Source organism: Tauraco erythrolophus, chromosome 7, assembly GCF_009769465.1.
Source record: "Tauraco erythrolophus isolate bTauEry1 chromosome 7, bTauEry1.pri, whole genome shotgun sequence".
Classification (NCBI taxonomy): Eukaryota; Metazoa; Chordata; class Aves; order Musophagiformes; family Musophagidae; genus Tauraco; species Tauraco erythrolophus.
In genome coordinates this window covers 896503-922164 of record NC_141471.1, presented here as the reverse complement: position 1 = coordinate 922164, position 25662 = coordinate 896503, and the positions used below count along the sequence as shown (strand labels likewise).

General features: G+C 60.2%; 2 protein-coding genes across 2 annotated transcripts in view; one reads left to right on the top strand and one right to left on the bottom strand.

Moving 5' to 3' along the window:
- Positions 1 to 1413: 1413 nt before the first annotated feature.
- On the top strand, positions 1414 to 8257 carry LOC147528413 (D-serine dehydratase-like). Its single transcript, XM_086615029.1, has 8 exons — positions 1414 to 1433; positions 3619 to 3768; positions 4438 to 4718; positions 5863 to 6049; positions 7531 to 7652; positions 7732 to 7921; positions 7988 to 8093; positions 8168 to 8257. Exons 1-8 carry the CDS (start codon positions 1414 to 1416, stop codon positions 8255 to 8257), a joined length of 1146 nt encoding a protein of 381 aa, XP_086471155.1.
- An 8419-nt stretch (positions 8258 to 16676) lies between these two features.
- SETD2 (SET domain containing 2, histone lysine methyltransferase) overlaps positions 16677 to 25662 on the bottom strand; it is a 72860-nt gene continuing 63874 nt past the window's right edge. Inside the window, 3 exon segments of the mRNA XM_086614827.1 lie at positions 16677 to 17321; positions 18996 to 19097; positions 20260 to 20340. Coding sequence (XP_086470953.1) covers positions 17160 to 17321; positions 18996 to 19097; positions 20260 to 20340 — 345 coding nt within the window. The 3' untranslated portion in view covers positions 16677 to 17159.

The following is a 25662-nucleotide window of genomic DNA, read 5'->3' as shown; positions in this document are numbered from 1 at the left end:
GGGTCTCAGTAGCCCTGGGCTCGTGTGTCATGAGTGGGGGGGGGGTCTCAGCAGCTGCACACCCATGTGTGATAAGTGTGGGGGGGTCTCAGTCAGCTGAACACACATGTGTGATAAGTGGGGGGGGGGTCTCAGCAGCTGAACACACATGTCATGAGTTTGGGGGGGGGGGTTCTCAGTAGCCCTGGACTCGTGTGTCATGGGCATGGGGGGGTCCTCAGCAGCTCTGTACCCGTGTCATGACTGGGGGGGGTGGGTCTCAGCTGCACACCCATGTGTGATGAGTGTGGGGGGGTCTCGGTAGCCATGTACATGTGTCACAAGTCGGGGGGGGGGTCTCAGCAGAGTGTACCCATGTGTAATGAGTGTGGGGGTCTCAGCAGCTCTGTACACGTGTCATGGGGGGGGGTCTCAGGCAGGCGTGTACCCACATGTCATGAGTGGGGGGGGTCCCAACAAGCATGCACCCCTGTGTCACAAGCAGGGGGGGGGGCTTCAGCAGCCATGCACCCCATGGTGTATGAGTGGAGGGGGGTCTCAGCAGGCATGTACACGTGTCATGAAGTGGGGGGGGGGTGGGTCTCAGCAGCTGCACCCCCACGTGTGATGAGCGTGGGGGGTCTCGGCAGCACTAAAGCCATATGTCATGAGTGGAGGGGGTCTGGGTAGCCATGTACATGTGTCGGGAGTTTGGGGGGGTCTCAGCAGCCCTGTACCCATGGTCATGAGCATTGGGTCGTGAGTTGGGGGGGTCTCAGCATGGGGGGTCTCAGCAGCCATGTACACTTGTCATGACTGGGGGGGGGGTGTCAGCAGGCGTGTACCCGTGTGTCATGAGTGGGGGGGGGTCTCAGCAGCTCTAAAGCTGCATGTCACGAGTGTGGGGGGTCTCAGCAGCCACGTACGCGTGTCATGGGGGGGGGGTCTCAGCAGGCGGGTACCCATGTGTCATGAGTGGGGGGGGTCTCAGCAGCTCTAAAGCTGCATGTCACGAATGGGGGGGGTTTCAGCAGCTCTAAAGCTGCATGTCACGAGCGTGGAGGGGGTCTCAGCAGCTGCGCACTCCCGTGCCACCAGCACACGGCAGCGGGGCTCTCGGCTCCCGCGTGGGCACGTGTCACGAGCACGCGCGGCCTCGGCCCTCGGCAACCCTGTGCCCACGTGTCACGAACGTGCCAGGTCTCAGCCGTCCTGCCTCGGCCCCCCTCCGTGGGCACGGGCCACCGGAGCCAGCCGCTGTCCCAGGGAGCTGGCAGGCTGTCCCGGCCGCGGTGCCCGTGTCCTCCCCTGCCCCTGCCACCCCCTTGGCTGTCCCCGGCCAAGGCTGGCTGCCCACGGCGTCACGTGGAGCGGGCACCAGCGGGGCCACCGGAGCTGAGCCGGGAGCAGCGGCAGAACCGGACGGCCGGACGGATGGACAGACCTACGGACAGGTGGGCAGGGGGAGGGCTGGGGGTCCCGCGTGGTGGTGGGGACACTGAGGTCACCGCACCGGAGGGTCCGCATGGCCCCGTCCCTGCGTCCTGGGCACAGGTGGCCCCGTCACAGGTGGCCCAGTCCCAGGTTTCCCATTCCCATAGGGCCCAGTCCCAAGTGTCCCTGTTCCCGGTGGCGCTGTCCCATATGTTCCAGTCCCAGGTGTCCCTGTTCCCAGTGGCCCTATTCCAGGTGACCCAGTTGTCTCAGTCCCACATGTCCCATTCCTGGGGGGGCTCAAGTGTCCCTGTCCTGTATGTCCCAGTTCCATATGTCCCCTCTCTCTCATATATCCCAGTCCCACATGTCCCCTCTCCCAGGTGACCCAGCTCCAGGTGTCCCAGTCCCAGATGTCCCATATGTCCCATATATCCCAGACCCATATGTACCCTCTCTCAGGTGACTCAATCCCAGGTGTCCCTGTCCCAGGTGATCCAGGTGTCCCTGTCCCACATGTCCGACTTCCAGATGTCCCTTTCCCAGATTTCCCAATCCCAGGTTTCCCAGTTCTGCTTATCCCTGTTCCCAGTGTCCCTGTCTGAAGTGATCCAGGTGTCCCAGTCCCACATGTCCCATTCCTGGGGGGCTCAGGTGTCCCTATCCCATATATCCTAGTCCCATATGTCCCTCTTCCAAGTGTCCTGTCCTAGATGTCTCAGTCCCAAGTTTCCCAGTCCCATATGTCCTATTCCCAGGTAACCCATGTGTCCCGGTCCCACGTGTCCCTTTCCCATATATCCCAGTCCCATATGTCCCTCTCCCAGGTGTCCCAGTCCCATACATCCCCTCTTCCAGGTGACCCAGTCCCAGGTGATCCAGACATCCCTCTCTCAGGTGTCCCAGTCCCATATGTCCCCTCTTCCAGGTGACCCAGTCCCAGATGATCCAGACATCCCTGTCCCATACGTCCCAGTCCCATATGTCCCCTCTCTCAGATGACTCAGTCCCAGGTTTCCCAGTCCCATATGTCCCAGTGCCAGGTGACCCACGTGTCCCAGTCCCAGATGTCCCTGTCCCATATATCCCAGTCCCGTATGTCCCTCTTCCAGGCATTCAGTCCCAGATGTCCCAATCCCAGGTTTCCCAGTTCCGTTTATCCCTGTTCCCAGTGTCCCTGTCTGAGGTGACCCAGTTGTCCCAGTCTCACATGTCCCATTCCCTGGAGGACTCAGGTGTCCTTGTCCCATACATCCCAGTCCCACATGTCCCCTCTCCCAGATGCCCAGTCTTAACTGACCCACATGTCCCATATATCCCAGTCCTATTTGTCCTTTTCCCAGATTTCCCAATCCCAAGTTTCCCACTTCTGCTTGTCCCTGTTCCCAGTGTCCCTGTCTGAAGTGACCCAGTCCAACATGTCCCATTCCCATGGGGGCTCAGGTGTCCCTGTCCATATATCCCAGTCCCATATGTCCCTCTTCCAAGTGTCCAGTCCTAGATGTCTCAGTCCCAAGTTTCCCAGTCCCATATGTCCCATTCCCAGATAACCCACGTGTCCCAGTCCCACGTGTCCCTGTCCCATACATCTCAGTCCCATATGTCCCCTCTCCCAGGTGTCCCAGTCCCATACATCCCCTCTTCCAGGTGACCCAGTCCCAGGTGATCCAGACATCCCTGTCCCATACGTCCCAGTCCCACATGTCCCCTCTCCCAGTCTTAGCTGACCCAGTCCCATATATCCCAGTCCTATTTGTCCTTTTCCCAGATTTCCCAATCCCAAGTTTCCCACCTCTGCTTGTCCCTGTTCTCAGTGTCCCTGTCTGAAGTGACCCAATTGTCCCAGTCCCACATGTCCCATTCCCATGGGGGCTCAGGTGTCCCAATCCCATATATCCCAGTCCCATATGTCCCTCTTCCAAGTGTCTAGTCCTAGATGTCTCAGTCCCAAGTTTCCCAGTCCCATATGTCCCATTCCCAGATAACCCACGTGTCCCAGTCCCACGTGTCCCTGTGCCATACATCCCAGTCCCACATGTCCCTCTCCCATACGTCCCACTCCCAGAGCGTGGGAACCCCCAGGCCTGTGCCCAGCGCGGGGGTGGTGGGGGGTGCAGGGTGGGTGTAGGTTTTTGGGGAGGGGTGCAGATTTGGGTGGGGGGTGGGCGTAGGACGGGTGCCCCCACCCCTGCCCACTCCCCACAGCGCGTGGCTGGGAGCCCCCCTGGAGCAGGTGCCCACCCCGGCGCTGACCCTGGACCAGGGGACGATGCGGCGCAACGCCGAGCGCATGCGGGAGCGGTGCTGGGCCCTGGGCCTGCGCCTGCGCCCCCACGTCAAAACCCACAAGACCCTGTGAGTGCCCCCCAGCATCCCCCCAGTCACCCCAGTATCCCTCCAGTATCCTCCCAGCACCCTCCTCCTCAGCACCCTTCACCTGTCCCCCCCAGTATCCCCCCAGCATCTCTCCAGCATCCTCCCACCCTCCATCATCCTCCCCAGCATCCCCCATCTTCTCCCCAGTATCCCCCCATCCTCCCCCCCAGCACACTCCACCCTTCCCCCCCTGGCATCCCCCCAGCATCCTCCCCAGAACCCCCCCACACCCCCTCAGCATCCCCCCAACATCTCCCCACCTTCTTCCCTATCATCTCCCCAGTACCCACCATTATCCTCCCCAGCATCCCCCATCTTCCCCCCCATATCCTCCTCATCCTCCCCCCCAGCATTCCCCCAGCATCCTCCCCAGAATCACCCCTACAGTCCCTCAGCTTCTCTCCCACCCTCCGCCCAGCATCCCCCCCAGTCTCCCCCAGCATCCTCCCAACATCTCCCCACCTTTTTCTCCATCATCCTCCCAGTATCCCCCCACCCACCCAAGTATCCCCCAGCGTCTCCCCACCTTCTACACCACCGTCCCCCCACCTTCTCCCCACTATCCCCCACCACCCCCCATGCCCTCCCAGCACCCCCTTAGCACCCCCCCCAGCACCCCCTCACCCCCATTCCCCCCCACCCACCCAGAGAAGGTGCTGAGCTGGCAACGGGTGGCACCCGTCGCGGCATCGTGGTGTCCACCTTGGCCGAAGCTCGCTTCTTCGCGGCGGGGGGCTTCGACGACATCCTCTACGCCTACCCGCTGCCGGGGGGGCGGCTGGAGGAATGCGCCGCCCTGGCCCAGCGTCTCCAGGCCTTCCAGCTCCTCCTCGACAGCCCCCAGGCCTTGGCCCTCCTGCGCCAGCACCCGCTGCCCGCCGGCCAGCGCTGGCTCGTCTGGCTCAAGCTCGACTGCGGCAATGGCAGGGGTAGGTGACACCTCCAGAAGTCATTCTGCAAGGATGCTCCATGTCCCACCAACCCAACATCAGCCCAACTCACCAAACACCATCTCAACTGGGAGGGGGTGTTTAAGACACCTCCCCAAAAGTCATTCTTCAAGGATGCTCCATGAGGAGGGATGTTCCATGCCCCACCAGCCCCACCATGTCAACTGGAATGGAGTGTTTAAGACCCACCCCAAAAAGACATTCTTTAAGGATGCACCACTGGGGAAGGATGCTCCATGCCCCACCAACCCAACATCAGTCCAACTCACCAAACAGTTTACCTCAGCTGGAATGGGGTGTTTAAGACACCTCCCCTCCAAAAGTCATTCTTCAAGGATGCTCCTTGGGGATGACGCTCCATGCCCCACCAATCCAACATCAACCCAACCCACCAAACACCTCATGTCAACTGAGATGGAGTGTTTCAGACACGCCCCCAAAAGTCATTCTTCAAGGATGCTCCATGGGCAGGGATGCTCCATGTCCCCACCAGCTGAACTGGAATGGGGTGCTAAGACCCCTCCCAAAGTCATTCTTCAAAGCTTCTCCATGGCAAGAGGTGCCTCATGAGCCCCAGCCCCCACGATGAGGTATTTAAGCTCCCCCATGGCCCCCAAACCCCATCTTCACACACCCATGCTCAGGATGCTCCATGGGGGGTGCTCCATGTCCCCCCCGTTGCCAACTGGGATGGGGTGTTTAAGCCCCCTTCTCACAAGTCATTCTCCAATGATGCTCCATGCATGGGGGATGCTCCATGTCTCCCCCAGCCCCACCAGCTCAACTGGGATGGGGCATTTAAGACCCCCCAAGAGTCATTCTTCAAGAACACTCCATGCCTCACCAACCCCAAGCCCCCAGAACCACCATCTCCACGAAGATGGGGCACATAAGCCCCCCTCAAAGGGTGCTCCATGGGGAGAGGTGCCCCACAAGCCCCCCAGCCCCCTTGATGGGACATTTCAGCTCCCCCCCACCCCATATCCACCCACCCACCCCCAGGATGCTCCATGGGGGGGTGATGCCCCACGTGTCCCCAACCCCAATCCCTCATCCCCACCATCTCACCCAACATGGGCCACCAAAGCCCCGATCCAAACCATGCCCTCCTCCCCTCTGGCAGCCGGCGTGCGACCCACGGACCCAGGTGCCCTGGCCCTGGCCCGGGCCATCGCCGAGGAGGCACCTGAGGAGGTGACGCTGGTGGGGGTCTACGCTCACTGCGGGGACACCTACGGCTGCCGTGACGTCCCGGCCATCCAAGCCATCGCCAGGGCCACCGCCACCGCCGTGCTCCGCTTCGTCACCGTGTGAGTGGCCCCAGGCTGGGCTGGGCAGAGTTAAGGGGATTTATGGTGGGGTTTTTTTGGGTGGGAAGGTGTCAAGTTGGTCACCATGGGGTGTCCCCATCGCCCCCCACCCCATAAAAACCTGCGGCTGGTTGTAAATGTAGATTACCCCCATAAAAGGGGGTCCCACAAAGCCCCCCCGGGGAGCGGGAGGAGGACGAGGTGGCTCAGGTCACCTTTGATGTGGCTTCGGTGGCAGGTTGTGACCTGGGGCATCGTCACCCCGCCCCCGCCGGTCACCCTTTTATCCCAGCGGGGGTTTTGCATCCTGGAGGGAATTGCTGCTGGATGGTTCCTGCTGGGTGAGGGGGGAGGGGTCCCCCGGGATCCCCATCCCCCAATGCATGGGGATATTGGGGACCCGTCCTGGGGGTCTCCAGTGCCACTGGAGCCGGTCGTGGCACTGTTTGGCAGTGGGGAAACTGAGGCACGAGGGGAAACTGAGGTACAGGGGGAAACCGAGGTATGGGGGGAAACCTGCTGCCCCTCAGTTCCCTCCCTAAAGTTGGGGGGGCTGTTCTGCCCCCCCCCCCAACCCCCGGATGGACTCCACAACTCCAGAGGGGCCAGGGAGAGCGGGGAGGGGGTGTCACCGTTCCCCAGCTGCCACCTTGGCAGCGTGGGGACATGGCACCCCCCCGTTGTCATGTGGCCTTTGAATACGGGGGGGGGGGGGGGGGTGACACATCTGGGCTGCTCAGGCACATCTAGGAGAACGTGGGCACTTCTAGGGGGTCCTGGGCACATCTGGAGGGGGTCCAGAAACATCTGGGTTGGGTCCCAGGCACAGCTGGGGGTGCTCTGGCACATCTAGGGGCTCCTGAGCACATCTGGGGGGTGCTGGCACATCTAGGGGCTCTGGCACATCTGGGGGGAGGATCCCAGGCCCATCTGAGGGCATGTCTGGTACATCTGGAGATGTCTTGGCACATCTGAGGGGTGTCCCAGGCACAGCTGGGGAGTGCTCCAGCACATCTGGAGCAGACTGGGCACATCTGGATGGATCTCTGGCAAAACTTGAGCCTCCTGGGCACATCCGGTGGCACCCTCATGCGTCTTGGGGAATCTCCAGCACATCCGGGAAGGGGTCTCCTGCACATCTGAGGGCTCCCAGAAACATCTAGGGGGGGTGTCCAGTACATCTGGGGGGTGTTGCGGCACATCTGGCTGGGTCCTTAGCATATCTTGGCATCATCCTGGCACACATGGTGCCTGGAGGTGATGAACCAACCTCTGGTCCCTCTCCTGCGGCACCCAGGGGTGATGGACTCACCTCTGGTCCTGCTCCCCATGGCGCCTGCGGGTGATGGCCCCACATCCAACCCTGTTCCCATGGCATCCAAGGGTGATGGCCCCACCTCTGCTCCCCCTCCCATGGTGCCCGAGGACAATGTCCCCCCCGGCCATGCCCCAGCCACTCAGAGGGTCCCATGTGCTGGCAGGCTGCGGCAGGCGGGGGTGCCGTGTCCCCAGGCCAGCATCGGCTCCACGCCGTCCTGCAGCCACCCGGTGCCGGAGATGGCCCAGCTCACCGAGCTCCACCCGGGCAACTACCTCTTCTACGGTGAGCAGATGGGGAGGATCCCCCCAAACTTCAGTCACCCACCACCCCAACCTGAGCTGCACCCCTCTTCTTCTCCCAGACCTTCAGCAGACCTTACTGGGCTCCTGCCACCTGGAGGACGTGGCCATCCGCGTCCTCACCAGGGTCATCGGCCACTACCCGCACCGCAACCAGCTGCTGGTGGACTGTGGGTGGGCCGCCCTCAGCCTCCATGGCCGTGACCAGGTGCCCGCCGGCTGTGCCGCCATCGAGGGGCACCCCCAGCTCAGGTGGGTGCCAGGGGGCACACGGGTGGGGCCGTGACGGCGCGTCCCCGTGACGGCATGTCCCCGTAGGCTGGTGGGGCTGACGCAGGAGCACGGGCAGGTGGAAGCCGTGGACGGCCCGTTGGATTTCGAGCGTTTCCCGTTGGGCAGCACCTTGGCGCTCATCCCCTTCCACGTGAGTATCCATCCCGCCATGCCCCGCCACACCATGCCATGCCATGCCCAGCTCCACCTTCCCACCCACCGCAGGCCTGTGCCACCGCTGCCATGCACCCCGTCTACTACGTTCATGCCGGTGGGAAGGTGGTGGAGCTCTGGCACCCCGTCCGTGGCTGGTAGGGAGGAGAGTGGAGTCCCGCACCCAAGCCGGGGTGCTGCACCCACGCTGAGACCCCACAACAACGCTGAGACCCCGTGCTTGCGCCAAGATCCTGCACCCACACCAAGACCCTGCACCCGTGATGGGGTCCCGTACCCATGCCAGCATCCTGCACCCATGCCAAGACCCTGCACCGGTGATGGGGTCCCGCACCCGTGCCAGCATCCTGCACCTGTGCCAAGACCGTGCACCCATGATGGGGTTCAGCACCCGTGCCAGCATCCTGCACCCGTACCAAGACCGTGCACCCGTGACGGGGTCCTGCACCCAAGCCAGAGTGCTGCGCCCACACCAAGACCCCGTAACCACACCGAGACCCTGCACCCACACCAAGACCCTGCACCCATGATGGGGTCCCGCACCCGTGCCAGCATCCTGCACCCAAACCAAGACCCTGCACCCATGCCAGGGTCCTGCTGCACCCACCCCAGGGTGCCGCACCCACCCCCCCGCACCGCGGTCAATAAAGCTGCTTCTCCCGCTCCGAGACGCTTCTGCCCCCCGGGCGGGGAGGGGACAGGCCCTGGGGGGCGGCGGGGCGCGGTCCCAGCGTGACTGGGCGGAAGCAGCCCAGTTTGGCCCAGTCTGGTCCCTACGGAGCCGGTGGACACTGGGCTACCCCGAACCGGGGCCGGACCGAGCCGAGCCCCGCCCGAAGCGGCGCCGAGCCCCGCCGGGCCCCCAGGGGCGGGGCCACGCCGAGCCGGGGGGCGGGGCCACGCCGCTCGCAGCCAATGGCGGAGCGCCCCGCCCTGCCCAGCCCGGGGCGAGCCACGCCCACCCGAGCCGCGGGGCCGCGTCCAGCCGAGCGGAGCCGGACCGGAGCGAGCGGGACCGAGCGGGGCCGAACCGCGGCGGAACGGACCGAGCGGAGCCGGACCGGAGCGACTCGGGGCTGTTCGGAGCGGCTCGGCTCGGCTCGGCTCGGCTCGGCTCGGCTCGGCTCGGCTCGGCTCGGCTCGGAGCGAGCGGGTCCCGGGGCCGGGCCCGGGTCTCCGCGATGCGGCGGGTCCTGGTGCTGCCGCCGCTGTTGCTGCTGCTGCTCGGGCCGGTGCGGGCGGGACCGGCCGGGCCGGGCCCGGGAGAGGGGAGGGATGGGACGGGCCGGGACCGGGCCGGGGTTCCCCGCTGCCTCCCCGGCGTGCCCCGTTCCGCGGCGCTTCGTTTCTTTTCGTGGTGTTGCCTGTTGGACTGTTTTGTTTTGTTTTATTTTATTTTATTTTATTTTATTTTATTTTATTTTATTTTATTTTATTTATTTATTTTATTTTACTTTACTTTACTTTATTTCACTTGGTTTTGTTTCACTTTGGTTTATTTTACTTTAATTTTGGTTTGGTTTACTTTGTTTCATATTACTTTGTTTTATTTTATTTCATTTCACTTAATTTTATTTTATTTCATTTTATTTCATTTCATTTCATTTATTTCATTTCATTTCATTTCATTTCACTTTCTTTTATTTTACTTGATTTCCCCCCTTTATTTCACTTCGTTTCATTTCATTCTCTTTATTTCGTTTTACTCCTTCCTTTATTTCATTTCATTTCATTTTATTCCATGTTCGTTTTCATTTTTTATTTCATCATTCACTTTTCTTTCTATTATTTTCATTCGATTTTTCACATTTTCTTTTGAGTTTATTTTTTCTTTTTTTTTTTTTTTTTAATCCATTCTCTCTCTTCCCACTCTATTTTATCCCCCCCCACCCCACCGCCCTGGACACAAGCACCCACCCAGCCGGGCCGAGCACCCCCCACCGTGTGGGTCCCCCCTCCCGCAGCGGGACCCCAGGGTGCTGCGGGACCCCAAACCACCCCCCACTGTGGACGGGGGGGCGGGGGAGGGGGGGGGCGACACAGGGAGATTTGGGGGGAGGGGGCGACACTCGAAAGCATCGAGGGGAAACTGAGGCACGACCCCCTCCCCTCGCTGTTCCCGCAGGTGCCGGGGCAGGGTGGGGGGTGCGGGAAGACCGAGGCGGGGGGGGGGTGCTGCACCCCCTGCCCCCCCGGTTTTGGCGTCACCGAGCCCTGCGGCCACGGCGACCCGCGCTGCCAGCCCTGCGCCCACAGTGAGTACCCCCCACACCCCCCCACCCCCCCCGCACCCACTCAGCGCCCCTCACCCCCCCTCCCCCTCCCCCCCAGACCGGACCTTCTCGGCGGTGAGCAGCGCGGAGGAGCCCTGCCAGCCCTGCACCCTCTGCCCCACGCCCCCCGCCCGGCCCTGCACCCCCACCCGCGACACCCTCTGCACCCGTGAGTGGCACCCAGGGAGGGGGCAGGGGGCACGACACCGTTCAGGGGGGTGGGGGGGTCACCGTGGCGCGGGGTGGCCGTGCCTCAGTTTCCCCATGTGTGGGGTTGGGCGCTTAAAGGGGGAAATTGGGGCGGGGGGGGGTGACCGCGCTTCAGCACCCTGATATATTTGGGTGCCACCATCCACCCGTGGGGTGCTGGGGCGAGGGGAAACTGAGGCAGGGGGGGAGCGGGACCCCCCTCTCCCCCTTCCATTGCTGTAGATGAGGACATGGGGGAGCCGGTGCCGGGGGACCCCTCGCCCGTCCCCCCCGACTTCGTGCCACCCCCCGACGCCACTGGCAAGGACATCATCCCCGTCTACTGCTCCCTCCTGGCCGCCGTGGTGGTGGGCCTCCTCGCCTACGTGGCCTTCAAGTGGTAGGTCAGGGTGGGGTGGGATGGGTGGGGGGTCACCCAGCACCCTGGGTGACCCCCCCTTTCCCCCGCTGGCACAGCTGGCGCACGTGCAAGCAGAAGCAGCAGCTGGCCAAGGCGCGGGCAGGGGACCCGGTGCCCGAGGGCGAGAAGCTCCAGAGCGACAGCGGGGTCTTCCTCGACACCCACAGCCTGCAGGAAGCCCACCAGGCACCCAAGGGTGAGCACCCACCACCCAGCCATGGAGTTTGGACTGCTCCCGAGCTGCGGTCTGGGGGGTTCTGTCCCTCGATGTCATCGGGATGGGCGTTGGGGAGCACTCGTGTTGGTGGGTGGGGGGTCAGGGTGTGTTGATCTGGATGGGGTTGGGGTGCTGGAGGGAGCACCCGGGTGGGTCGGGGTGCCACCGTGGCACGGGGAATGCCCGCGTGGGTTTTAGGGTGCACCGACACCCCAGGGAGCACCCGCATGGGTTTGGGGTGGCCTGTGGAGCACCTAGATGGAGTTGGGGTGCACCTACACCCCAGGGAGCATCTGGATGGGGTTGGGGAGGGTCCCTACCTTGGGGTTCACCCAGGTGGAGTTGGGGAGCACCCATGTCCCAGGGAACACCCAGATGGGGTTGGGGTACACCCATGCTCCAGGGAGCATCCTGATGGGGTGAGGGGGCGTCTTCGCACTGGGGAGCACCCCAAGGGGGGTCAGGGAGCATCCATGTCCCAGATAGCACCCAAATAGGGGTCAAGGAGCACCCATACCCCAGAGAGCACCCGAACGGGGTCGGGGGGCACTCATACCCTTAGATAGCACCCAGATGGGGTTGGGGAGCACCCATGTCCCAGGGAGCACCTGAATAGGATTGGGGAGCACCCAGATGGGATCAGGTATCACCCATGTCCCGGGGAGCACCCAAACAGAATTGGGGAGCACCCATACCCAAGAGACCACCCAAACAGGGGTTGGGGAGCACCCATGTCCCATGGAGCACCTGAATGTGTTTGGGGAGCACCCAAATGAGGTTGGGGAGGATCCATATCCCAGGGAGCACCCAAATGGGGGTCAGGAAGCACCTGCATGGGGTTGGGGAGCACCCATGTCCCAGGGAACACTGAAATGGGAGTCGGGAGCACCCAAACGGGGGTCGGGGAGCACCTGCATGGGGTTGGGGAGCACCCATGTTCCAGGAAACACCAAAACGGAGGTTGGGGAGCACCTGAATGTGTTTGGGGAGCACCCAAATGAGATTGGGGAGGATCCATATCCCGGGGAACACCCAAACGGGGGTCGGGGAGCACCTGCATGGGGTTGGGGAGCACTCGTGTTCCAGGGAACACCGAAATGGGGGTTGGGGGAGCACCCATGTCCTAGGGGACACCAAAATGGGGGTCAGGGAGCACCCAAACAGAGGTCGGGGAGCACCTACATGGGGTTGGGGAGCACTCATGTTCCAGGGGACACCGAAATGGGGGTCGGGGAGCACCTGAATGTGTTTGGGGAGCACCCAAATGAGGTTGAGGAGGATCCATATCCCGGGGACCACCCAAACGGGGGTCAGGAAGCACCTGCATGGGGTTCTGGAGCACCCATGTCCCAGGGAACACCAAAATGGGGATTGGGGGAGCACACATGTCCTGGGGGACACCAAAATGGGGGTCAGGGAGCACCCAAACAGGGATCGGGGAGCACCTGCATGGGGTTGGGGAGCACTCATGTCCCAGGGGGCACCAAAATGGGAGTCGGGAGCACCCAAACGGGGGTCGGGGAGCACCTGCATGGGGTTGGGGAGCACCCATGTTCCAGGGAACACCGAAACGGGGTTTGGGGGAGAACCCATGTCTCAGGGGACACCAAAATGGAGGTCAGGGAGCACCCAAACGGGGGTCGGGGAGCACCCATGTCTCAGGGAATGCCAAAATGGGGGTCGGGGAGCACCTGAATGTGTTTGGGGAGCACCCAAATGAGATTGGGGAGGATCCATATCCCGGGGAGCACCCAAACGGGGGTCGGGGAGCACCTGCATGGGGTTGGGGAGCACCCATGTTCCAGGGAACACCGAAACGGGGTTTGGGGGAGAACCCATGTCTCAGGGGACACCAAAATGGAGGTCAGGGAGCACCCAAACGGGGGTCGGGGAGCACCCATGTCTCAGGGAATGCCAAAATGGGGGTCGGGGAGCACCTGAATGTGTTTGGGGAGCACCCAAATGAGATTGGGGAGGATCCATATCCCGGGGAGCACCCAAACGGGGGTTGGGGAGCACCTGCATGGGGTTGGGGAGCACCCATGTTCCAGGGAACACCGAAATGGGGGTTGGGGGAGCACCCATGTCCTAGGGGACACCAAAATGGGGGTCAGGGAGCACCCAAACAGGGGTTGGGGAGCACCCATGTCTCAGGGAACGCCGAAACGGGGGTCGGGGAGCACCCATGTCCCAGGGGACACCGAAATGGCATTCGGGGAGCACCCGAATGTGTTTGGGGAGCACCCAAACGGAGCTCAGGGAGCACCCGGACAGGGTTGGGGAGCACCCATACCCCGTGTCTCTGTCCCCCGGGAGCCAACACCACCTCCGGCACCGCAGCCCCGTGGGGTGCCGCACATCCATCCCGGGTGCCACCACTGACCACCCCGTCCCCCCCCGCAGCCCCCCGGGCTGAGGGGCACCCGCTGAGCGGGGTGCCAGCGCAGTGGCGGGAGGAACTGGAGCGGCTGCTGGAGAGCGGGGAGCCGGGCGCGGACTGGCGCAGCCTGGCCGCCCGCCTGGGCTTCGGCCCCGACGCCATCGGCGCCTTCGGACGAGGCCGGGCGCCCGCCCGCTCGCTGCTCAGCGCCTGGGCGGGCGCCGAGGGGGCCACCCTGGACGGGCTGTGCCGGGCGCTGGTCGCCATCGGCCGCCACGACGCCGCGCGGCGCTTGGCGGGAGCGGGGGACGCCGCCTCGGCCGTGTGAGGGCGGGCGGCGCTTCCCGCCATTTCCCGTCGGGTGTTTGTGGGGGGGGTGCGAAGGGGTTTTGTACTTTTGTAGGGGTGGGGTGGCGGGCGGGAGGTGGCTGGTGGCATTAAACGTGTCAACGTGTGTGTCACCGCGAGGTGCGGGCGAGTTGGTGTCCGTGTGTCCCCCCGAGCGCGGGTCCCCACCCGGGGCGTCTGTCCCCAGGTGTCCGTGTGTCCCTGGGATCTGTCCCCAGGTGTCCATGTGTCCCTGGGATGTGTCCCCGGGTGTCCATGTGTCCCCAGGTGTCCACGTGTCCCTGGGATGTGTCCCCAGGTGTCCACATATTCCTGGGATGTGTCCTCAGGTGTCCGTGTATCCCTGGGATCTGTCCCCAGGTGTCCATGTGTCCCCCCCAGGCACATGTCCCCAGGATGTGTGGCCCCAGGTGTCCGTATTTCCATATGTCCCCCTAAGTGTGTGGCCCCAGGTGTCCATGGGTCCCTGGGATGTGTCCCCGGGTGTCCGTGTGTCCCCAGGTGTCCACGTGTTCCTGGGATGTGTCGTCGGGTGTCCATGTGTCCCTGGGATGTGTCCCCCTAAGTGTGTGTCCCCAGGTGTCCACGTGTCCCTGGGATGTGTCCCCGGGTGTCCATGTGTCCCCGAGTGTCCGTGTGTCCCTGGGAGCTGTCCCTGGGATGTGTCCCCGGGTGTCCATGTGTCCCCCTAAGTGTGTCCCCCTGGATGTCCGTGTGTCCCTGGGATGTGTCCCCAGGTGTCCGTGTGTCCCCAAGTGTGTGTCCCCAGGTGTCCACGTGTCCCTGGGATGTGTTCCCGGCTGTCCGTGTGTCCCCGGGAGCTGTCCCCAGGTGTCCGTGTGTCCCTGGGATGTGTCCCCGGGTGTCTGCGTGTCTCCAGGATGTTTGGCCTTAGGTGTCCACGTGTGTGTCCCCCACATTTGTCCCCCTAAGTGTGTGTCCGCAGGTGTCCGTCTGTCCTCGGGTGTCCGTGTGTGCCCCCAAGCATGTGTCACCGGGATACGTGTCCTCAGGTGTCCACATGTCCCTGGGATGTGTCCTCAGGTGTCCGTATGTCCCCTCAAGCACATGTCCCCACCCAGGACATGTGTCTCCAGATGTCCATGTGTCCCCCCAGGCGCATGTCACCAGGATGTGTGTCCATGTGTCGCCCCCCTACATGCGTGTCACCGGGACGCGTGTCCTCCTGTGTCCCTGGGATGTATCCTCAGGTGCCCATGTGTCCCCCCAAGTGTGTGTCACCAGGATGCATGTCCCCAGGCGTCCATGTGTCCCCCCAAGCACGTATCACCAGGATGCATGTTCCCAGGTGCCCATGTGTCCCTGGGATGTGTCCGCAGGTGTCTGTGCGTCCCTGGGATGTTTCCCCAAGCGTCCGTGTGTCCCTGGGTTGTGTCCCCAGGTGTCCATGTGTCTCCCTAAGTGTGTCCCCCCAGGCATCCGTGTGTCCCTGGGATGTGTCCCCGGGTGTCCGTGTGTCCCTGGGATGTGTCTGCAGGTGTCTGTGCGTCCCTGGGATGTGTCCCCAGGCATCCGTGTGTCCCTGGGATGTGTCCCCGGGATGTGTCCCCGGGTGTCCGTGTGTCCCAGGGATGTGTCCGCAGGTGTCCGTGTGTCCCTGGGATGCTTCCCCGGGTGTCCATGTGTCCCTGGGATGTGTCTCCAGGCGTCCCAGGGATGTGTCCGCAGGTGTCTGTGTGTCCCTAGGATGTGTCCTCGGGCGTCCGTGTGTCCCTGGGATGTGTCCCCAGGCATCCGTGTGTCCCTGGGATGTTTCCCCGGGTGTCTGTGTGTCCCAGGGATGTGTCCCCGGGTGTCCGTGTGTCCCTGGGATGTCTGCAGGTGTCTGTGTGTCCCTGGGATGTTTCCCTGGGTGCCCCTGTGTCCCTGGCATGCGTCCCCAGGCATCCCTGTGTCCCTGGGATGTGTTCCCGGGATGTGTCCCCGGGTGTCCGTGTGTCCCAGGGATGTGTCCGCAGGTGTCCGTGTGTCCCTGGGATGTTTCCCCGGGCATCCGTGTGTCCCTGGGATGTGTCCCCAGGCAGCCGTGTATCCCTGGGATGTTTCCCCGGGTGTCCATGTGTCCCTGGGATGTGTCTCCAGGCAGCCGTGTATCCCTGGGATGTTTCCCCGGGTGTCCATGTGTCCCAGGGATGTGTCTCCAGGCGTCCCAGGGATGTGTCCGCAGGTGTCTGTGTGACATCCCCCCCTCCCCAAAGACCCCAGGGCAGCGGCACCGTGGCAGAAAAGAGCCATTTTAACCCCAAACCGCGGGCTGGCACCCACACGCCGCGCTGGGTCACCCCAAAAACCCCACTGCCCCCCCCATACCCCCCCACGGGCATTTGGGGCTCCCCGAACCGCATCCCCCCCACCCCGCAGCCGTTGCCAAACCTCTTTTTTTTTTTTTTGTCGATTTTTGGTCATTTTTCTTTTTATTTTTTTCACTTTTTTTTTTTTTTCCAATATTTTAGTCGGCTTTTTTTTTTTTTTTTTTTTTTTTTTTTTTTGTGTTTTTTTTTTTTTTTTTTTTTTACATAAAAAGTTCCGTAAAAATTGGATAAAGTAAAAGGATTTAAAGCAGTAAAATCAATCTTATCAACACAGCGTGAGACCTGCCAGAAATCCGGGGTGGGGGGGGGGGGGGCCCCGCTCCGCAATATTTACATGGAAACGGATGAAACCTCGCGGAACCCGTAAAGAAAACCAAGGAAAAAAGTGGAAAAAAAAAGAAAAAAACCAACAAAAAAACCACCCCCAAAAATTCAAATATCGACCCCGAAATTATCCTTACAAAGTGTTCCCACGGGATCGGCACGTCTTGGGTTAAAAGTGAGGAAAAAAACAACAAAAAAAAGGAAAACCAACGGAAAATTATCAATATATTCACATATAGGTTAAAATATAATACAGAGCGACGGCACCGCCGGGGTCGGCGTTTGGGGGGAAAATCCAGCTTCGGAAAATCCGGCTTTTCCTCAGCCCCAGCGGCACAAAGAGCCTCAGGCCGTAGGGAACACAATTTTCTGGTTTGTTTTTTGCGTTTTAAAAAAGAATCATTATTATTATTATTAATAATAATAACAAATGCACAGGTCGGTGGTTTAAAACGGCGAATGGTGGCGGATCCGGGTTGTTCCGAGGGTCGGCTGCGGCTGGCATCGATTTTGGGGGGGGAGGTTGGGGTGCCAAGGGGGGGTTGGTTTACTCCAGGTTTACTCCAGGTCCGTGTCCTCTTTGGGTTTGTAGATGGCCCCGAATTTCTGCATGTATTTTTTGATGTATTCCTTCGTCTTGTGTTTGACGTTCTCGTTGCACTCCAGGTCCTCCGGGTTCTTGCAGTATTTCAGCTCCTTGTTCATGACGCCGTGAGTCAGCTGCCAGGGACACCCGTTAGCGCCAGAGGCGATTCCCTGAGCTATTCTGCTATTATTCCCCTAATATTTCCCTAATATTTCCCTAATATTCCCCTAATAGTCCTCAAATATCTGCTATTATGCCCCAAATACCTTCTCTTATTCCCCAAATATTTGCTATTGTTTCCCAACTATTCCCCAAGCTGTTCTGCTATTATTCTCCGAGCTATTTCCCTAATATTTCCCTAGTATTTCCCTAATATTTCCCTAATAGTCCTCAAATATCTGCTATTACACCCCAAATATTCCACAAAATACCTTCTCTTATTCCCCAAATATTTGCTATTATTTCCCAACTATTCCCCAAGCTGTTCTGCTATTATTCTCCGAGCTATTTTGCTAATATTTCCCTAATATTCCCCTAATAGTCCTCAAATATCTGCTATTACGCCCCAAATATTCCACAAAATACCTTCTCTTATTCCCCAAATATTTGCTATTATTTCCCAACTATTCCCAAGCTGTTTTGCTATTATTCCCCAAATATTCCCCTAATAGTCCTCAAATATCTTTTAATTCCCCAAATAGTCCTCCAATATTTGCTATTATTCCCCAAATGTTCACTATTCCCCAAACATTTGCTATTATTCCCCTAATATTCCCCAAATATTCACCCTTTCCCAAATATTTTGCTGTTATCCCCCAAATATTCCCCTAAACATTTTCTATTAGTCACTAAATGTTTCGCTAATATTCCTCCAATATTTCATAGAATCATAGAATGATTTCCCTAAATATTTGCTATTATTCCCCAAATATTCCCCTAAATATTTTCTAATATTCCCCAAATATTCCTCTAAATATTTTCTAATACTCCCCAAATGGTCCCCTAAATATTTTCTAGTATTCCCCAAATATTCCTCTAAACATTTTCTATTATTCACTAAATATTTTGCTAATATTCCTCAAATACTTTCTTAAATATTTGCTATTATTCCACAAATATTCCCCTAAATATTTTCTAATATTCCCCAAATAGTCCCCTAAATATTCCCCAAACAGCCCCCTAAATATTTTCTAATATTCCCCAAATAGTCTCCTAAATATTTTCTAGTATTTCCCAAATATTCTCCTACACATTTTCTATTACTCCGCAAATATTCCCCTAAATATTTTCTAGTATTCCCTAAATATTCCCCTAAATATTCCCCAAATAATCCCGTTTTCTAATATTCCCCCAAATATTCCCCAAATAGTCCCCTAAATAATTTCTAGTATTCCCCAAATATTCTCCTACATATTTTCTATTATTCCCCCAAAATTCCCCTAAATATTTTCTAAAACTCCCCCAATATTCTCCTACACATTTTCTATTATTCTGCAAACATTCCCCTAAATATTTGCTAATATTCCCCAAATATCTCCCTAAATATTCCCCAAATCTTCTCCCGCATATTTTCTATTATTCCCCAAATATTTGCTAATATTCCTCGAATATCGCCCTAAATATTTGCTAATATTCCCCCAACATTCCCTGTGACCCCCGACCCATTCTCCCATCCTTGCCCAAACTCTGCCCGTTCCGCCCCCCCCCCGCCCTTTTCCCGCCTGGCCCCGCCCACCCCCGTGGCCCCGCCCACCCCCGTGGCCCCGCCCACCCCCGTGGCCCCGCCCACCCGGCCTGGCCCCGCCCACCTTGCGCGCCAGGTGCTTGAAGTCCTCGGTGGTGGTGATGCGGCCGGCCTTGCAGTCGGGCTTGCGGTAGGGGTTCAGGCACTGCACGATGAACTGCGACATCTGCGCGACATGGCACCGCGTCGGGCCCGCCCTGCGCCCTGCTGCCCCCCTGTGCCCATCCCCGTGTGCCCCCCTGTGTCCTCCGTGTGCCCCCGTATGCCCATCCCCGTGTGCCCCCCTGTGCCCCCCGTGTGCCCATCCCCGTGTGCCCCCCTGTGCCCCCCGTATGCCCATGCCCGTGTGCCCCCCGTGTCCTCTGTGTGCCTCCGTGTGCCCCCATATGCCCATCCCCGTGTGCCCCCTGTGCCCCCCGTGTGCCCATCCCCGTGTGCCCCCCTGTGTCCTCCGTGTGCCTCCGTGTGCCCCCGTATGCCCATCCCCGTGTGCCTCTGTGTGCCCCTCTGTGCCCCCTGTGTGCCCATCCCCGTGTGCCCCCGTGTGCCCTCCGTGTGTCCCCATGTGCCCATCCCCGTGTGCCTCTTGTGTGCCTCCCGTGTGCCCCCCTGTGCCCCCCGTGTGCCCATCCCCATGTGCCCCCAGTGTGCCCATCCCCGTGTGCCCCCCTGTGCCCCCAGTGTGCCCATCCCCGTGTGCCCCCGTGCCCCCCGTGTGCCCATCCCCGTGTGCCTCCGTGTGCCCATCCCCATGTGCCCCCATGTGCCCTCCATGTGCCCCCCTGTGCCCCCCGTGTGCCCATCCCCGTGTGCCCTCCGTGTTCCCCCATGTGTCTCCATATGCCCCCATGCGCCCTCTGTGTGCCCCCATGTGCCCATCCCCGTATGCCTCCGTGTGCCCCCCTGTGCCCCCTGTGTGCCCCGTGTGTCTCCATCTGCCCCCATGTGCCCCCCATGTGCCCCTCCGTGTGCCCCCATGTGTCTCCATGTGCCCCTGGGTGCCCCGGGTGCCCCCCATGTCCCCCCATGTGTGCCTCCATGTGCCTCCATGTCCCCCTGTGTGCTCCCATGTGCCCTCATGTCCATCCCCATGTGCCCCCCGTGTCCCCTCATGTGCCCCCCATGTAGCCCCATGTGCCCCTCGGTGTGCCCCCCAAGTGACCTGTGTTCTGTCCCTCCTGTGTCCCCCGTGTTGTGTCCCCCTGTGTGCCCCTCTGTGCTGTCCCCGTGTCCCCCCATGTGCCCCCCTGTGTGTGTGTCCCCCCACTGTGTTGCCCCCCGTGTCCTGTCCCCCCCCAGGGTCCCGCCGCGGCGCGGGCACCGCTCACCTCTTTCCGGAACACCTCCTTGCTCTTCTTGGCCAGCTCGCTGGACGTGTCCGCCTCCGCCGTCTTGGGCTTCTTGGAAGACTGGGGGGGGGAGAGCGAGGGGAGGGGGTGTCCGGGGTGACAGGGTGCTCCCTGTCCCCATCCCTGTCCCTGTCCCTGACCCTGTCCCCAGCCAGGGGACGCTGCTTCTGCCACCCAGCCTGCTCCCAGTGAGCTGCCCTGCCCGCTGCTGGCACACTCTCCATCCCAGTGCCGGTGCACTTCCCAGCCCAGTACCGGTCCTCTCCCCACCCCAAACCAGGAGCGCTTCCCAGCCCAGTCCCAACACGTTTCCCAGCCTGGCCTCAGTGCACATCCCAGCCTGATGCCAGCACACTCCCCACCCCACACCTGGCACACTTCTCTGCTTGGTCCCAGGGACCTTCCCAGTCTAGTCCCGGTGTGTGCCCCAACTTGGTCCCAACACCCTTCCCAGCCTGGCCCCAGTGCACATCCCAGCCCGATGCCAGCATGGTCCCCAGTCTGATCCAGATACGCTTCCCAGCCTGATCCCAGCACGGCCCCCAACCCAGTTCCAGTGCCCTTCCCAGCCTGGTCCAAGTGTGCTTCCCAGCCCAGTCCGAACACACTTCCCAGCCCAGTCCTGGTGCGCTTCCCAGCCCGGTCCAAGTGTGCTTCCCAGCCCAGTCCGAACACACTTCCCAGCCCAGTCCTGGTGCGCTTCCCAGCCCAATACTGGCACATTCCCAACTCCAAACAGGCGCGTTTCCCCGCTTGGTCCTGGTGAGCTTCCCAGCCCAGTCCCAGTACACTTCCCAGCCCGATGCCGGCATTTTCCCCACCCCACACCTGGCGTGCTTCCCTGCCTGGTCCTGGGGAGCTTCCCAGCCCGATGCCAGCACGCTCCCCAGCCTGATCCAGACACGCTTCCCAGCCTGGTCCCAACACACTTCCCAGCCCAGTCCTGGTGCTCTTCCCAGCCCAATACCAGCATTTTCCCCACCCCACACCAGGCGCGCTTCCCTGCCTGGTTCTGGGGAGCTTCCCAGCCCAGTCCCAGTTCACTCCCCAGCCCAACCCAGGCACGCTTCCCAGCTTGGTCCTGGTGAGCTTCCCAGCCTGATCCCAATACAATTCCACACTTGCCAGCCTAGTCCAGTACGCTTCCCAGCCCGATCCCGGTATGCTCCCCAGCCTGATCCAGGCGTGCTTCCCAGTGTGGTCCTGGGGAGCTTCCCAGCCTGATCCCAGCACGCTTCCCAACCCAATCCCAGTGCCCTTCCCAGCACGCTTCAGCCATGCTGCCGGGCTGGGAGCACAGCCCCCGGCGAGGTGCAGGGGCCACTCCTCGCCCTTGTTTTTTTTTCTGGAAAAAAAGCTGGAAAAAAGAGCACAAGCTGGTCCTGGGGTGCCCAGCACGCCGGCACACCGCCGGCCCTCGTGCTCTAGATGATCACGGCAGGATAAAGTGGATTTTATAGGAATTTCTGGCTCTTCCCCACCAAGTATTAATCCCACAGGGCACAAAGACCGTTTAATTAATTTGCCGCCCGTATTAACGGAGCCGAAACCCACCCGCCGCATCCCGGCGACGATCCCTTCGCCGTGCCCGTCTGTCCCGGCGGGTTTTGCCCTCGAGCCCCGCGACCTCCTGGGAGGCTTAAGAGAGCAAAAAGCAGCATCTCTCCTCCGGCATTTTTATTTTTTTGGGGAGAATTTCAGGTACTGCGGGTTACCACGATTCGGATTTTAACGATGGAGAGAGTAAAACGGCTTGTTGAAGGCTTGGGAAGATGGGAGGAGGTTTGTCTTCTCCTGCTCTTCGAAGGTGTCCTGCTATTTCTCTCCATTAAAAAAAAAAACCAATTTTTTTACCATATTTAACACTGAAAAAAGCAGGAGCCATCCCATGCCCTTCCAACGCCAAAGACGTGCCCGGCTGAGGCTGGAGGGCAGAGCCACGATGTCCCGTAAGCCAACGACCGCCGGAGCTTAAATCAACCCTTGACAGGGAATTTTATTGCCGAGGGCTGCTGGAGCAGCGTCTCCAGGACGGCCGCACATCAAAGCTGCGCCGCTCCCTGCCCGCGGCGCGGGTACCGACATCAAACGGCTGGTGATGGGGAGCAGATGGCTCCCCGCCGGCTCCCGGCGTGGCACCGGCACGCTGGCGGCACCGAGCCCTGCCACCTTCCGAATGCGAGTCCTCCTCCGTCACCATCGCCGCGGCATCTCCAGTGCATCCCTATTTCTCTCAATCCCCCGAGCCGGCGCAAGGAAGGAGCTGTTTTCTACGCGGGTCAGTTTGGAAAGGAAGGGATTTGAATGTAATCAATTATCGGCACTAATTAGCCGGCTTAAGTAGAGCTGGAGGATGGGATTGGAGGAGCGTGGAGGGATGGGGCACAAAGGCCGAAGAATCATAGAATTCCTGACTGGTTTGGGTTGGAAGGGACCTCAAAGATCATCCAGTTCCAACCCCCCTGCCATGGCCAGGGACACCCTCCACTACACCAGGGTGCCCAAAGCCCCATCCAACCTGGCCTTGAACACTGCCAGGGATGGGACAGCCACAGCTTCTCTGGGCAACCTGGGCCAGTGCCTCACCACCCTCAGAGGGAAGAATTTCTCCCTCAGATCCCATCGAAATCTCCCCTCTTTCAGTTCAAAGCCATCACCCCGTGTCCTGTCACTACACACCCTTGTCCAAAGCCCCTCTCCAGCTTTCCTGTAGCCCCTTTAGGCACTGGGAGGTGCTGGAAGGTCTCCCCGGAGCCTTCTCTTCTCCAGGCTGAACAGCCCCAACTCTCCCAGCCTGTCTCCAGAGCAGAGGTGCTCCAGCCCTCCCATCATCTCCGTGGCCTCCTCTGGCCCCGCTCCAGCAGCTCCATGTCCTTCTGTTGTTGAGGACCCTGGAGCAGGACGCAGCACTGCAGGGGGGGTCTCACCAGAGCGGAGCAGAAAAACGCACGTAAAGAAACACGTAAATAAGGCAAACACCAAAATAAATCCTGGCCTGGTTGGATTAAGCCTGGGACTAAACCCTCCTGGGATTTCGAGCTGTGGAAAGGCTGTATCACTTCCCAGCACGACCGCGGGAGCTGCCTGGCTGACCTGGAAAGGGAAAATGGCACTTTCTGGGGAGCAGGGAGGGGAGGAGAAGCCAAACCCTGGCTGACCGCGGGGCCCGACGGATGGCACAGCCTACACCGGGCAGCTGGCACAGTCTGGCAGCTCAGGTGAAATCCCGCTCCCCTTGGCCGGGGAATGTGGGATGAGGGAGGAAAAAATCAATGCCAAAACTTTGGGAGGACACAAGGAGGAGAAAGAGAAATTCCGAAGCTACTTCTCACGCAAAGGTGCTGATTTGTCCTTATGCTAAAATTAATCTTTATTTTACCATTCACAGCTCCTTATTGCCTTGATGGGATGTCAGTGCTTCCCCCATGGCCTCTCCAAAGCGCTCCCGGAATCCAGAGCCGTGCCAGCCACCAGGAAAACCGTAACGCAGGAAAAGATGCCAAAACTGGGAGTATTTGTATTTATCGGCCTCGCTGCTTTCATGTAAAAACCCTCCAGAGGAGAGGTGGGGATGGAGAAGGCGGCAAAGATGCTTTTAAGGGAAAACCAGCCCGGGATGGGCTGATGGAGGGAAGGGAGCAAGAAGCCCAACGTACTGGGAAATTCCCAAGAGCCTTTGCACGATGCTTTTCTCCCAGGATAAGGCTGCCGGGATCTGCCCCGCCGATGCCGCGCTTTCCGTGCTCTTCGGGAGGTACGGACGAGCAGAGACACGAACGTCATCCGTGCACTAAATCCAGGCTTTTACCCCTCTAAGACGCCAAAACGTCGGCATCCAGCCCCGTGCTGTCGCCAGCCACCCCAAGCGCTGGGCCACGCTCTCCTGAAATCCCTTTTCCAAGGGAAAAAGCAGGTTTGAAAACAAGCTTTGAAGGGAAAGAGCGAGCGCGGCTGAGCGCGCCTCTTGTGCCTTTCCATCAAAACCAGTACACCGGCACGCGAGCCCCAGGCGAGCTCAGCCCTGCCGACACCAGCCGCGGCGATGCCGGCCGCGCCGGGGCTTTGAGGGCATCGGGAAGGGAGCAGATGATGCTGGGAAGCGCGTTGAACGCGCTCCGGAGGAAATAAAATACCCCCGGTCGTCACCATCACAAGTGTTTTGCCGGGGCGAGCGGTGCCTGGAAAACCAGGAATAGCAGCAGCAGCTGCGGGACGGCCGGAGCCGCGATGCCGGTGGGTTTAATCCCTCTCGGAAAAGGTGCGGGGTGGGGAGGAGGAGGAGGAGGGTAAAAAATATCCGAGGAATGCGGTTGCAATTTCAGGGTGGGTGGGTCGTTACGGAGGCGGCGGCGAACGAGCTATGACCACGGGGGAATTCAGTGTTATTTCCAGGATTGGGAAAAACTCAACCTTCAGGTCATCCTGGCCGAGGAGAAAGGAAGATTTAAAGCTCTGGCATGGGGAAGAACCACGTCGCCGTAAGGTCAGCCAAAGCCGCCCGTTTCACACCGAAAAATGGGGATTTGGGGCTTTGAGTCAGCAGCGAAAACTCCGGGCGGAAGCCGCCAGCTCACGTCAAGGCAGAACCCTTGGAGCATCACGCTGCTCCGGTCCTCAGCACCTTTTTTTATCCCAAAGGTTTTGAATCAGGCACAGAAACTTCCACCTGCGCTGGCGAAAGCCGCAGCGTTCCTTGCTGCTCCCTCTCCGACCGCAGGCACTGCTGGGACCCTCCCGAATCCACAGGAAAAACACTCCCAGGCTGCAAAGTGCCAGCGTAACTGTATTTTCTTGCTCGGAATCACAGAATCCTGGAACGGTTTGGGTTGGAAGGGACCTCAAAGAGCATCCGGTTCCAACCCCCCTGCCATGGGCAGGGACACCCTCCACTACACCAGGTTGCCCAAAGCCCCATCCAGCCTGGCCTGGAACACTGCCAGGGATGGGGCAGCCACAGCTTCTCTGGGCAACCTGTGCCAGTGCCTCACCACCCTCAGAGGGAAGAATTTCTCCCTCAGATCCCATCGAAATCTCCCCTCTTTCAGTTCAAAGCCATTGCCCCCGTGTCCTGTCACTACAGACCCTTGTCCAAAGCCCCTCTCCAGCTTTCCTGTAGCCCCTTTAGGCACTGGAAGGTGCTGGAAGGTCTCCCCGGAGCCTTCTCTTCTCCAGGCTGAACAGCCCCAACTCTCCCAGCCTGTCTCCGGAGCAGAGGTGCTCCAGCCCTCAGATCATCTCCGTGGCCTCCTCTGGACCTGCTCCAGCAGCTCCATGTCCTTCTGCTGTTGGGGCCCCCGAAGCTGAAGGCAGCACTGCAGGGGGATCTCACGAGAGCAGAGCAGAGGGGCAGAATCCCCTCCCTCGCCCTGCTGCCCACGCTGC

Bases quoted from the DNA above. Each gene is read 5' to 3' on its own strand.
- LOC147528413 (XM_086615029.1), top strand. From the start codon at position 1,414: ATGGACAGACCTACGGACAG. The intron at 7,653-7,731 runs GTGAGCAGATGG...TTCTTCTCCCAG, and splicing joins GGGCAACTACCTCTTCTACG to ACCTTCAGCAGACCTTACTG. The intron at 8,094-8,167 runs GTGAGTATCCAT...CACCCACCGCAG, and splicing joins TGGCGCTCATCCCCTTCCAC to GCCTGTGCCACCGCTGCCAT.